We start from the raw sequence: 12,987 nt of genomic DNA, 5'->3' as shown, positions 1-12,987 counted from the left end.
TTTGACAGTGACTTAGGCAAATGGGATGTGTGAGGACTGTCCCTTCCAGAGGAAAGGGGGGAGATCAATTTGTGTTTTCAGTGGAGCCACCAAGTAGCAACAATCAGTGTTCTTAATTAGCCTCACTCTAAGAAACCATGAAGTCGTGTTTTTATTTACGTATTGGGGGGACAGAGACTCTTCCTGTCTCCTGAGGAAATGTGGCCTGTGAAGTCGGAATTAGCTGTCATCACAGAAGAATTAATGTCAGGCCTGGACTTTCTAGTGGGGAAGGGGAGAAATAAACGAGACAGATCTCCGACGAGCCTGTGTGATAAATGAGGACCAAGCGCACCATTCATCTCCTGCTAGGAAAGTGGACACAGGCACTAAGGCAGTTTTGCGGAAGACGTGTCAGCAAATGTGATCATTTTGTAACCTGTCAAGAGGAAAGGGAGCTGGTCCTGTTAGGGGCCACAGGGGAGCAGGTTACTCTGATGTGACAGTTCCCATCCATCCGGTTAGGTGTGGGCAAGAGGGGGCGGGTGAGAGGACCCAGCCGAAACTACAACCTCCGGTCGGCCTCCTTCTCAGAAACAAGCATCCAGATGCTTAAAAAGGCTGTAAACGTGCTGCCAAGAGCCTTTACACAGCAAGAGTCGCCCCTGCTCTGTGGAGACCTGGCTCGGTCCCTCCTGGCCACTCCCTGTGGGAGACCTCCGGCTGGTGTCCCGTGTCTGGAATAAGGCACAGATCTCTTTCTGCCCACATCTGATTTGCTGTGAGCCTTTGAGCCGCTGGGCAGCCAGCTGGACGGCCAGCCACTCTGGGTTTCTATTTCTGTGTGGCTCTGCAAGAGCCAGCGTGGGCGAGGCTGCTGGACCTAGGTTCCCTTTGAAAGTCTCAACAAAGCATTCTGATGTGCGACCTCTTTTCTCCAAATGAGGTAACAAATTATGAAACAACTTCACCGGAAGCTCTCGGCAGGCATCTGCTCGCCTCTCTCTTCAGCTTCTCCTCAGGTCAGCAGTGCCAAGCTCAGACCAGGGGTGTGGGAATGCATGAGAGGTGAGGCCCCGCACAAACTAGGACAGGCACCTTGAGGACTTTCCATTATTCCTCATTTCCATCTTGTTTTGCTATGGAGCGAATGTAATATTTCCTGCTGGCATGATGGAGCATGAGCCACAGTGACAGATGATGGTTTCATAGCCTAAGCTGCGAGTTTGACACTTGCTTCTTAATCTTGTCCTTGTCTCGCTAAGTCTCTCTTTTACTTTTCCCCAGGTATTTTTGTACAGGTAAGTACCTTACTGACATATGTTTCCTTGGAGTCTTTTCCTTTCACAGGAAACACTGAAGAAAAAAAATGAGGCTTGTCTCACATTTTAAATTAAAAAGAGAAGCTCACATGGGGTCCTTGATCACTTAGAGACTCCATGGTACTGGGAGCCGAGAAAACTATTTGTTCACTCTAGCTCTGCAGTGAGCATTTCTTGGAGTGCAGTGTGTCAAGGACTGTGGGGTTGTTCACAGAACCCACAGCTGTGTGATTACACACACACACTCAGGGCACACTCAGGGGCGTTAGTATCATCAGCCACCCTGGCCTTGGGCAAGCTCTGTCGGAGTGTGCTCCATTTATCTGTGTGCATCTTTTTCTTCTCTGTCTCCCAGAATCATCCAGAACCGCATCCTGCTTGTCATCTTGGGGATCGTCGTGGTCATCACCATCCTAACGACGATTGCTTTTTTCGTCAGAAGACAGTGATGCATCTCCTCTCCCATGATAAACATCAACCTCGGCATGTTCTGAGTAATTAAGACAAAATGGTCCCATGAATCATTCTCTTTTGCTGACAGGCCTGGGTGACCTTCTCTCTCCCTCACCACCGTTCAAGTGCTCAAGTGCAAAGAGTGCAAAAATATTTTCTATTCCTGTTTGCATGTGGGTTGGTTTCCTTTTCTAGGTTTGTCTGCAGCCAGATTTGTTTTTTATAGGCAAAGGTGATTGTTTATTTGCCTTTTGGTAATTTCATCTACTGTCCAAAATAGCCTCAGTGAGCTCTTTCTTGCCCTGTGGACATGTCGGGGCTCATGGTTTCAGAGAGGGCATGATGAGTCAGTCAGCCAAGGGAGCTTCTGTTTGGCATGAACTTCTTGTCACCAAAGTCTGTCTATGATGCCTGAGGATAAAAATGCAAAGAAAATCGGGGGACAGAGCCAGTGACCAGCTCCAGCAAGCCAGCCCGGTCCCTTCCTGGGCATAATGAACACAGTTAACCTGCCCAAGTGCTTTCATTCCAACGAAGGGTATTTAATGTCACTTGTACAGGAAATTGACTTAGCACTTACCCTGTTTTTCTATTGCATAATTTTTTAAACTGGAGAATATTTTTTGCTGACCCTGCCCAATATCTAGTTTTCACAACTTTGGTTACTGGCTACAAGAAATATCTCTTTGCCTTCCCCAAATCCCATACTCCTCCAAATTTGCTGGCAAAATGAGTCCTGGCACTGTATTTAATTGTGACCTCATCATCCCTGACCTGTGTAAGCATCTCTGTATCCTTTCGGTTTTAATATTTGCACTGCCAAAAGCAGCCCTCATACATCCAAAAGGTCTGACAAAGTTCGCTCCACATCCATTCCAGTATGTAAAGAGAACATGAATATTTCAGTAAGAGCAAGAACATGACTCCATCTGTTCGAAATTTCCAAGGTGATTATAAATATGAGAGAGTCCTATAGGATGATCCACTAGAAATAAACTTTATGGGAAATGTTCACTAACCTCCTTTCAAAGGAGAAGGATTGAAGGGTGTTATGAAAGGACGACTTGGTTTTTTTACTAACAAATGTTAGCAAAGCCTTCCTGAATTCACTATGTATTCAGACCTCTAACATGCTTTGTGAATTTTCTTTCTATCTGAGGTAACCAGGAATTGCATTCAAAATGAGTTCATTTGTGATCAGGCTTAAAAGTTACCCAAGCTGAGGTCATTTTCCCCCTAGTTATAAAGCAAAATGTGTTTTTCTTAAGACTCCGTAGCCACTTATGGGGTCTCTACTATCTTTTGAATATAATTGGAAGCTTTGAATTCTTGAAAAGCAAACCTGTTCTCTTCATAAAAAATGCTAACCACCTGTGCTCATGGATCAAGATCACCTGAATGGAACACTTGATTTTTTTTTTTTTTTGACTCAGAGGAGAACCATTATGGAGTAGAAAGGAAATGCAGAATGCAAAATCCACCAGAGAAGCCACACTTATCGGAACAAACCAGGGCCTGCAAGTATTCAGATATCATTTAGTATTGTGTAAATAAAGCTGCAGCCTTTATGTGGGAGGGACGGTGCGGGACTTTGGCCAAGGGAAGTCGGACAGTGAAGAAGCGAGAAGATGTGGTAATTTTCTTGTCAGCTCAAGGACCCATCTCAGCAAAATCCTTCTTCTGATAACAGAATTCTGGATGTGCTGAACTCATGGAAGAAATCACTTCAAAGCAAAGAAACAAGCAACCCCCTCCTCATCCAGGACAGTGAGTGAAGTACACCAACCCTTCCGGTGGCTTCCTTGGAAGCTGTTAGTCTTAGTCAAGTGCGTAACTCGATGCCGAGCTGCACCTCCCGCCTCCCTCCCATCTCCTGCTCAGCTCATCTGGCCAAGGCCACCTTGCCAGCAAGGTTGATCTGATCATCTGTACTTGGTGGCTCCTAAGTGTTTCTCTCAAAGCGTGTGTCCATGCAGAAACAGATGAAATGAGAAATGAGGGTGCCTTCGTTGCTTCCCTCTCCTCGGCTTTTTCTGTCCAGTTCCATGTCTTTATCAGCTTTTGTCCAGGATTTTGCCCCAGTCCAGCCTTGGGAGTGAGAAGACTGTGACCAGAAAACCCTTGGCTGAAGGCTCCGTCCCAGCCCTCTGAGAGTGACCAGCTAGACCAGGGCAAGGCGTTCTCCATGAGGAGGATGCTCAGACCGTCCCTGATCCCCCAGCCCGGCTGCATACTGCAGGCAGGACTCAGAGGAGGGCTGAGCCCAGGGCTCTCCCTCCCTTCCTGCTCCACGGGGGAAGCAAGAGAGTCCACAAATTTGAAGCGTATTGAAAATCTGGGGAAGATGCTAGACGCTTAATATGTATACTTCGCTTGTTGAATATTCCTGAAGTTGGGAGCCTTTGTTACAAACAATACTCAATGGGGAGGGTGGGGAAAGATGAAGGTGAAGATGTAGAGGAGGAGGAAGAGAAGGGAGCCCTTGTCGTATAAAATTCATGCAGACTAAACAGTTTCCCTGACAGAATAAATAAAGTGGATGCTACCCTGCTCCAGAATCAAAAGCAATTTAATTAAAGTCTCTTAAGTTGTAAAGAGTTTTAAATGTTCCATGTTGAAGGCGAATGCCTACAAATGCTGTGGGCTTGACGTCAGCTGCCAGGCCTGGGCTGGGAGGCCATTTGCTATTCTGTTTCAGGCAGGCTGGATTGTCTTATTTTGGAACCAGCTTGGTGGGGGGTTTGCTTTGCTACTGCTTCTGAGCCCTGAGCTTCAAAGGCTGAAATTAATGGTGAACAAAATTGTGCGGCTCTGGCCGTCCCATGCGGGGCAAGCCCATTGAGGGTTATCATTAAGTAAAGAAATAAAGAGGAAAAAAAAGCCTGCCTGCTCCAAAAACCTCATCAGATAATGACCTCAGTGATTGAGTTCTCATTACCAAACAGCATCCAGAGATTATCAACCCATGGAAGAAGGGGGCGGGGGGGAGAAAGAAAGAAAGAAAGAAAGAAAGGAAAAAGCGACTGTCTTTCCCTCCCTCTCTTTCTCCTTTTTTTTTTTGCACATCTTTTCTTTAAAACTGTCAGATCATTTCAGTATTTCAAATCCGAGGAAAACAGCCTGCCTGCTGCTGTATTTGAAGTTGTAATGGTGTCAAAAAGTCACGACTGACTGACAGCCGTCAGTCCCAGAGGGGCTCATTAAATCATAAAAACTTGACAAGGAAATAATTGCGCATCGCCAGCAACTTGGCGCCTGTTTAGACGTTTTTATTTTCTTTCATTATTAGTCCCCACCATTACGTTCATTAACAAATTGCATTAAATAACTGTTAAGGGCTAATGATTTGTTTATCGCTTTTTTTATTATTATTATTTAAACATTAGCTATGTCATGTGGTACCTCAGCAGCCTCTTGCCATCGTCTGACTGAATATTTTTCCACTCCGAGCTCTGGGTACTGTTAGAATATGAAATAGATTATTCATTACTCTCCTCTTTGCCACTGATTTGGTTTCATGTAGCGTCTTCCACAGAGAAAGATGAAAACTTGTCAAAAATAGGTTATATCTTATTCGAAGGGGCAACAATAGCGGCAGGTACAGGCACACTTTAATATTTAATTAAGGTTGATGTTAACCCCTTTAAATGACTTTAGCTGTAAGTTATATTTAAATGCGGAAGAGAAAAATAATTGTTCTTAATTTGCAACCTGTTCAGCAGACATTCTTCATGGACTTAGCTGGAGATTTAGCAGAATTTTTAAATAATGAAATTTCCCATCATAAATATTTATAGCAGTTTGTCTACGTAGTGGAGAATTAACTCTAAGCAATGATTTCCTCATCGCGTTGGTTTGAACTGCCAGCCGGCAGGGCCTTCTGTGCTTCAGAGTGAGGTGGCTTTCCTGGAAGTGATGTGTGTTTGGAGGAGAAGTCCAAAGCCAAGGACTGCTGGTCAGTTGTGGCCAGCGCTGGTTTCAAAGGCACTGCTGTTGAGTCTCCAGTCTGCGGCCACTTGCCTTCCCCTTTAGCTGAGTGTGTGGTTGGAGGACTGTGGTCTACAGTGAGAGTGAATAGGAACGACGTCTTAAAGGAAGACTTGTGTGTGTCCAGGTGGCTACTTCAGGGAGGGGGTGACAGGGGTGTCTTGGGCAGGCACCAAGGGAGGCCTTGGGTGGGCTCCAGGTAGTCAACTGGAGCTCGTCACGAAGAGTGCTTCCCTCATAGGCAACAGGAGCAGCATTTGGCTGGGACTGACCTTCCACCCTTTTCCTTTCTGTGGTCTGCCATTAGCGAATTGATTGGTTTTTCCATGGGCTATGAGCTTGAGGGGCCAGAGAGGACAAGGCTCCATCGTGGTCATCCTGAGTCAGAAGCTGATGGCCTTCTCATTGCATAACTGCTGGCCATTTGTTCTGTGAGTTTACATAACCTGAGAATGGCAGCCACCTGCTTCACTGGCATTTCAGGACTGAGGTGTTCTGGTCAGGGACAGGGAGCAGCTTTTCCTATCTGGTCTCTGGTCCCACCCTCCTATCCCAGAGAGACCAGACCCTTTAGATGTGAGGGGAAGAGATGTTTCATGTTCCTTGCTCAATGCAGTGTCTCTCAGCACCACACACCCAAGGTCACATGGTCCTGCAGGAGCTGTGGGCCAGCCCAGCAGGCAAGAGCCAGATGAGATCTGCTTGTGGCTGCCATTGATCACTATGGATATAGAAATGGTGGGTACATCGGGGCCCAGAGGGCCTCTGGGCTCCATTTTGATCCAGTGCACGTAGCCACATGATAAGCCACCACTCTGGGGATGACTTCCGTTCCTCACCAGGAGATGTGCTCAGAGCCATCTTTTCAAAACAGAAGAAGGCTCTGTGGTGAGCCATCCCCAGCAACACTCCCAACGACCCTGGTTAAGAGCACTGAGACTAGAAAACAACCCTCAAACTTGATCTCAGCCTGTGCTGTAACTCACTAACTTTAAACCTGACCCCAAGAAAGATTCTTATCTTTGCAGACTAAGGAGCATGTGCCAGAGGCTGGCCAAATAATATGATCAGTCATATGGCTTTTATACCAGATGCCGGCCTTTTTTAATGGGATGAGTGACTGTGTGGACAGCTCAGAAAAGATCTCGCAGCCACAGGAAGGGCACCTAAGAACAGGGATGTTGAAGGGCAGCCAGGCACAGCCAGGCCGGGACAGGAAGGCATGAGTGTGACTGGAGCCAGGGCATTCTGGGATGAGTGACGGGTCCAGGGTTGGCTCCTCCTCCTGTTGTGGAGGTGGGAAGACACATGTGCTGAGAGGCTACCTACCTCCTGGGATTCCAGATCAGGCGCAAGGGAGGTGTTCCAGAGCCAGCTTACTAGAGACAAAACCAAGATGGCAGGACAAGTGGGTGGGAATGTATGGGAGGTGAGGACCAGATGGGGTGCAGCTGAAGGCCAATGGATTCCCTACAAAGGGGCAGGAGGTTGTTGGGGCTCATCCCAGGGAAGAGTGGGGAGGGAGGGGATTGGGCAACCTTGTAGCACCGAGCCCATCACAGCCCTGCCCCAAGAGGACCCAGAAAAGGGGAACAACATGGACCCCTCCCCAAGCCACACACCATCATCTCCAACCTCCCAGGCTTTCTGCCTGCCATGGGGGAAGCACTTCCTCTTTCCAATCTGCCTCCTTACTGTGCTACATAAATAACGAAAGCATTTCAGTAAGGGAGAAATGGCAGGAAGCTGCACTCTGGGCTGTGGTTCTGTGAACTTGGGCACTCTCCTTCCCTTCGTCCAAACAAGCCCCTTTGGCGTGAATAATAGCTCGGAAGCTCCGAAGCTGTATTGATCGGCTTCCCGAGAAGCTCTGCCGAGAGCTGCCTGGGCTTTTCCTGAAGGCAGGATGCACAGCGCAGCGCCTCCCCTTCCCTGGCCAGCCCCACACGGTGGGGGTGGGGAGCACGGCCCTTCTCCTGCTCAGTGTGCCTTTACTGCCACAGCATTTTTGTTATTAGCTTATTTTGCCTTGAAAAGTACCGAAATGGAGGGGAATCAGGCAGGAATCAGGAGCTGAACAAGGGGGCTGGGCAGGAGCGGTACGGGCTGGGTCTCCCGCAGGTCCCAGGGCAGTGCCTGACCGAGAAGGACAGTGAGCACGCAGGAAGGCAGGGCTGGATTAGCACAGGTGGCCCTGGGGCCCAGCACACTGTCTCACCCTCAAGCTGTTGCAGCCTCCTCTTGTCCCCACTGAGTGAGCGAATCCCAAGGCCGCTGTGAGGCGCAATATGGCATTTGGGGAAGGGCCCCCAGTGGGTGTGCTCTGTCCTGAGCAGAGCCTCCCTGCGCACCCCATCCGGGGTCTTAGCACAGGGGGACATCCTGACAATCAAAACCACTGTCTGCTCACTTTACATCCCCACCCTCTCACCCCAGCCAGTCCTCCTGAGCTCCAGGCTGCTTCTCTAAAGAAAGGGAAACATCACTGAGAACCGGATGTCTGCAGTAAGCTCATTATTGTCCCTGACAAGGCTTCTAAATAATCAAACCCTTCTGTGTGTGAAGGAGGAAAAGTGTAATCAGATTTATTCATCCATTCAATGAATATTTACTGAGCATCTACTATGTTCCAGGCCCAGAAGACACACAATGAGGAAAACAGATGATAAGCCAGAGAGTGTCAGCACACCAGGGCCGAGGTCAGAAAGCTTTCTCACCCCTGGTGTCCTGACTTGCTTTGTCATCCCACATGCAGCACAGCCAAGGTCTCGCAGTGAAAAGCCCTGCTTCTCTAGCCTTCCGCCGCCTTCGTAAAGATCAGTACCCCATCACCGAGAGTTTCTGGCAAAGCCTTCTGCAGACTCAGGGCTGGGTGGTCTTTCCTCCTGGCAGTTCCCACAGCTGTATTTGCAAAGAGCCCTCCAAGAGCGTAGGTCCTGTCAGCATGGCCTAGGCCTGGCACCAGGACTGGCCGGGGAGAGGCCAGACTGGAATAGTCTGTTTACACCAGGGCTGACTTGGAGGGAATCTTTCTTCTTGCTCCTCTTCTTATTAAATGATAAAGCTTGGACTTGGCAGGCAATCAGGAGCCCAAAATATCATAAAAGGGGAAAAAGTTGCCGAGTGGCTAAGCAGTGCACCACAGGAGTGTCACTGGGCTCAGCCAGCGCGGTGAATGCTAAGCAATGAGCAGCAAGCAGAGAAGAAATGGAGCAAGAGATGTTTTCAAAGGCTTCTCTGCCCTTCTTCTCTCTGTCCCCATGCGGAAAGGGAAATAGAAGCAGAATCCAGATCTGGGTGTGGGGCTGATCAGCCCTCCAGACAGAGGAAAAACTTTGATGTCTGGGCACGTGGCGGCTCCGGGCCCAGGAGGGGCCCGGGAGACTACGCCGGCCTCCAGTGACTCCTGTGTGAGGGAGACGAAGCCCACAGAGCTGGCCCGGCAGGCTCTGAAATGAGGACATGTATGTCAGCATCCCTAGAGCTCAGCGCTGGCCGCCTTGGCCACGGGTCATGTGTCAGCGAAACTGATTCTCAAGGGCTTTGAACTGTGCAGGCTGGAGGGGTCCTGGGGGCCAACCTGCTCATTTTCAGGTGGGACGTGAGGCTCCGAGTGGAGTGAGTGGGACTTGTTCAAGATCTCCCGGGTAACAAGGCCAGGCGCGGGCTCAGGCCTTTAGCCTCCAGAGCGTGCGACCTCTTCCCTCGTCACAGGAGGCCTCTTCTGACAGCAGCACAGGCTGGAAGGTTTGCCACTGTGGCCCTCCCTGCCCCTCCTAACGTCCAGCAGCTGGGTCACGCCTTTCCCCTGCCTCAGGCTCAGAAGAGCCCCCACAGGGCCAGCCGCCTGGGCAGCTCGAGTTCCCAGTGTGCCCAGGGAAACAGCTCCATCCCAGCTGACCGCAATCCTTTTCCCCTGTGCTCCCAAGCAGCTGGCAGGAGAAGCCTCGGGTCTCTCCTTAGCTGCACTCCTTGGGTCTCCCTGGAGAAAGCACTTGTGTTTTCACCTCCTTGGGGTGCTTTCCCATCCTCATCAGCACCAGCCACTCTTCTTCTCCAAAAACTCTTGTGAGAAACAGATAGTGATCAGAGGCACCCCTGTGACGCTGAGCCCCTGGGCTGTGCCAGAAGCTCCTCGACTGCTGGTGCTAAGGGGATGCTGCTTTAGACCTGGGGCTCCTGGCTCCTGGAGGTTGTGGCTGAAGAATATTCATACCCAGGAACAGCCTGGCAAGAAGAGCAGTGCCAGGATGAGGAGAGCGCCCCACAACAGTGTCCTGACAAAGTCAGTGGGAGGCTCCAGCCTACCCCTAGCCAAGCACCTGGTGTGTCCTCAGAGCCTTTGGGTGTTGCCATCTACTGTGGCTTGGAGGAGGAGCTTGTGGAAGGGAGAGATGCCCAGCGGATGACCTGCTGCCCTCGGCACAGGATATAGCATATTGGCCAGTGGTGGGCAGATAAGAGAGCCAGCAGCCAGGCTGCAGTGCTTGGACCTGCCCCAAGTCCTGCCAGTGTCTGTGCGGTCTACACTCCCCTGAGACCCCTCGTGCCTAAGGGAGAACCCTATCTGCCAGCCCCTTCCTTGAAGGGACCCTCTCTTCCTGAGTCTGGCGTCTCTTCTGGCCAACCCAAGGCACCCTCCTGAGATGAGCCATGAAGCAGTTTGCAACTCTGGCAGTTCCATGTCTGTGTCCAATATTCTGGTGTTCCCATTCAATACTGGCATGGCAGAATGTCAAGATGAATGATAAGAGCCCTGATAGCAATTTTACATTTTGACTTAGAATGACATTAACCAGCAAATTAATATCGCTATGACAAGTCAAAAGGGCCTGGGGAAGAAAGAAGCTTGTGTTCTTGTTTTTTCACAAGGGGACCTGACCCATATTTTCAGTTTGCAGTGAGCCCCAGAAATTATGTCTGCCTAGTCCTGCCTAGATGTGTCACTTTCCCTCTTGGGCATCATGTCCTTATCAGTAAGCCAGACCTTTAACTTTGCGCCTGCCCCCTGCCCACCTTGCTTCTGGACATGTTAGGAACCAGCACTTGGTTAAGATCCAGGAAAGAGAGTTAGAAACCAGTGTGTGGTACCAGTCATTCACTTTGGAGCCAAAAACCCTCTTCCTTAACACGAAATCTCAATAGATACACACACACACATACAGGTCTAACCACAGTTATCAATGCAGTCTCTGTCCCTTATATTCCCCCTGATGTTATGTCCTAGAACTGAAGCCCCAGTAAAAGCTCCCAGGGATATTGAATAGAGGTCAGAGATCTATAGCTTGAATCCAACCAAGTTGTGAAATGGAAAGACTTAGCTGGCTGAAGAGCTGAGGCCTTCCAATGACCCAGCCTTGATTTCTGCCTCTATCCACTTGATTTTTAGGACATTGGTGCTTAATCCAGCTGCCTGCACCAGGGAGGGTGGGACCTAGCCACTGTGAGTTGAGAGATGCAATCCTCTTGGGAATGGTAAAAATCCTACTTCCACTTCCACTTCTGGGAGAAGGTATCCTTGTTTTGGAATTGTTTCCTACGCTTCCATCATGAGGGTCTCAAGTGCAGCTTTTCATCTGCTTTGTCTGATGTGTAAGGGTGCAGTTGCCCAGGGATTAATGGGTCCAAAGTAGCACCCTGGCATTCTGCAAAAAGTGCCACAGCTTTACAGAGTTTAGCGAATGAGTGAGTCGGTTTAGATCAAGTTGCCAAGAATGGGGTCCAAATATGGAATTGCATGCACAGCAGTGTTGTTTCAGGGTCAGGAAAAACTAGAGGGTCCCTATCTGGTTCCTCCTGCTCTTCCCAGTGGTCCATGGTCTCTCTCTCACTTTAGTTTTGGGAGATGTATCTCATCTCCCGTGTTGCATTTTGAGTGATATCGTCTGGCTCCAGCTCAACTTCTTAGTGGTAATTCATTAGGCCTGAGAGCTGCTGCAGAGTGGGATTAGAACCCATGTAGTACACAGTCCCGTTAAACTGAGATCCACTAATTAATCGCTCTTCTCTGTGTAACTGAGCGATAGCGCTCCTTCCCCGAGGAATTGCAATTTCATGGTTCCTAATGATGCAGCGATTACATTATCTGGATCACTTAGGCTGGGGTGGCAGGAGCGGTACTCAGAGCCTATCTCGGGGATGGGGAGAAATCACTCTGAAAACCAAGGGGGTGGAGGGAGAGGGTTAGATGTCTGTTACTCATTTTCGTTAATGCGCTGCTGCTCCTTACATCTCTCTCAGGCTTTATCCTCAAGTTCCATTGTTCCCCAGCTCCACGGTGTCTCTCTCCCCACAACTCTCACAGTTTTCTCTAATATTCACAGAGACGTTGTTTGTAAAAATTTATTTATTTGCTGTGTTCCACAAAGTAATTTATTTCAGCATTTGTTTTCATTAGATGTCTTGGAAATGTGGTTCTACATGTTGTTAGCACAAGTAATACATTTTGCTTGTTCTTTCTTAAACTAACTTGTATTACTGGATGAGTTAAATAAAATGCCTAATTGCAAAGTCTACCGTTCCCATCTTTTGCATTTGAATTATTTATCTTACTTCCATTTTCTTTCTAATTGAAGACTAGTTACAGATTCTTAGTCCAGCATTTTCTTTCCTGTGAATACAGACACTGCCATTTTTTTAAATGATGAAACTTGGAAGGATCACCTGCAAGGCTGTTTTTTAGTCCCAGGTTTTGTTTGTTTTCCTTTCGCTGTCCAGAGAGACGGCATCATAGAGTAATGGCAGATTTGACTTTGACGTCTGCTTCCCTCACTGATGAGTTCGGATAATCTACTAACCTACTCGGTAAGCCTCAGTTTCCTAAGCAGAGAAAATGTCACCCATCCCAAAGACTCATATGAAGATTCAATAGGGAACCCATGGGAAGCACACTTAGAGTGTGATACACTGTCCCCATCCCACGCACTATGATTAGATGTAGCACTTGGGGTGGGTAGTAGGTGTTTGGGGGTGGAGGTTTCTTTCTGTACAGATGTCTCAGGATTTCTTCAGAATCCTCTAGAATGCCTTACTAGAAGGAAAATACCCATTTCTTTGTACATTAAAAATATTCGTTCTACGCTCAGGAGGCTAAGGCAGGACCTCTGCAAGTTCGAGGCCAGCCTGGGCTACACAGTGAGTTCAAGGCCAGCTTGAACTGCATAGCAAGACCTTGTCTCAAAAAACCAAAAAAAAAGAAAAAAAAAGAATATTCATTCTCAGAATGTTTTAAAACTGTTTTTTAAAC

General features: G+C 48.5%; 1 protein-coding gene across 12 annotated transcripts in view; it reads left to right on the top strand.

Annotated features, from left to right (window-relative positions):
- Positions 1-12,987, top strand: part of Vti1a (vesicle transport through interaction with t-SNAREs 1A) — a 416,873-nt gene that overhangs the window by 355,137 nt on the left and 48,749 nt on the right. For 3 of the 12 annotated variants that reach the window (XM_087185695.1, XM_087185694.1, XM_087185697.1), the window contains one exon: positions 1,657-2,002. The exons of 2 other annotated variants lie outside the window; for them this stretch is intronic. In XM_087185695.1, coding sequence (XP_087041821.1) covers positions 1,657-1,803 — 147 coding nt within the window. In that variant the 3' untranslated portion in view covers positions 1,804-2,002. Of the gene's footprint in view, positions 1-1,656; positions 4,636-12,987 lie in introns of those variants that run through there. 7 more of the 12 variants (XM_004838935.4, XM_087185698.1, XM_087185709.1 and 4 more) reach the window with 5 other exon arrangements.

Source organism: Heterocephalus glaber, unplaced genomic scaffold (assembly GCF_053883595.1).
Source record: "Heterocephalus glaber isolate CG9 unplaced genomic scaffold, H.glaber_assembly_v1.0 deba00001497, whole genome shotgun sequence".
Lineage (NCBI taxonomy): Eukaryota > Metazoa > Chordata > Mammalia > Rodentia > Bathyergidae > Heterocephalus > Heterocephalus glaber.
The sequence above is the reverse complement of the archived record's forward strand: the minus strand, read 5'-3'. Positions and strand labels throughout refer to the sequence as shown.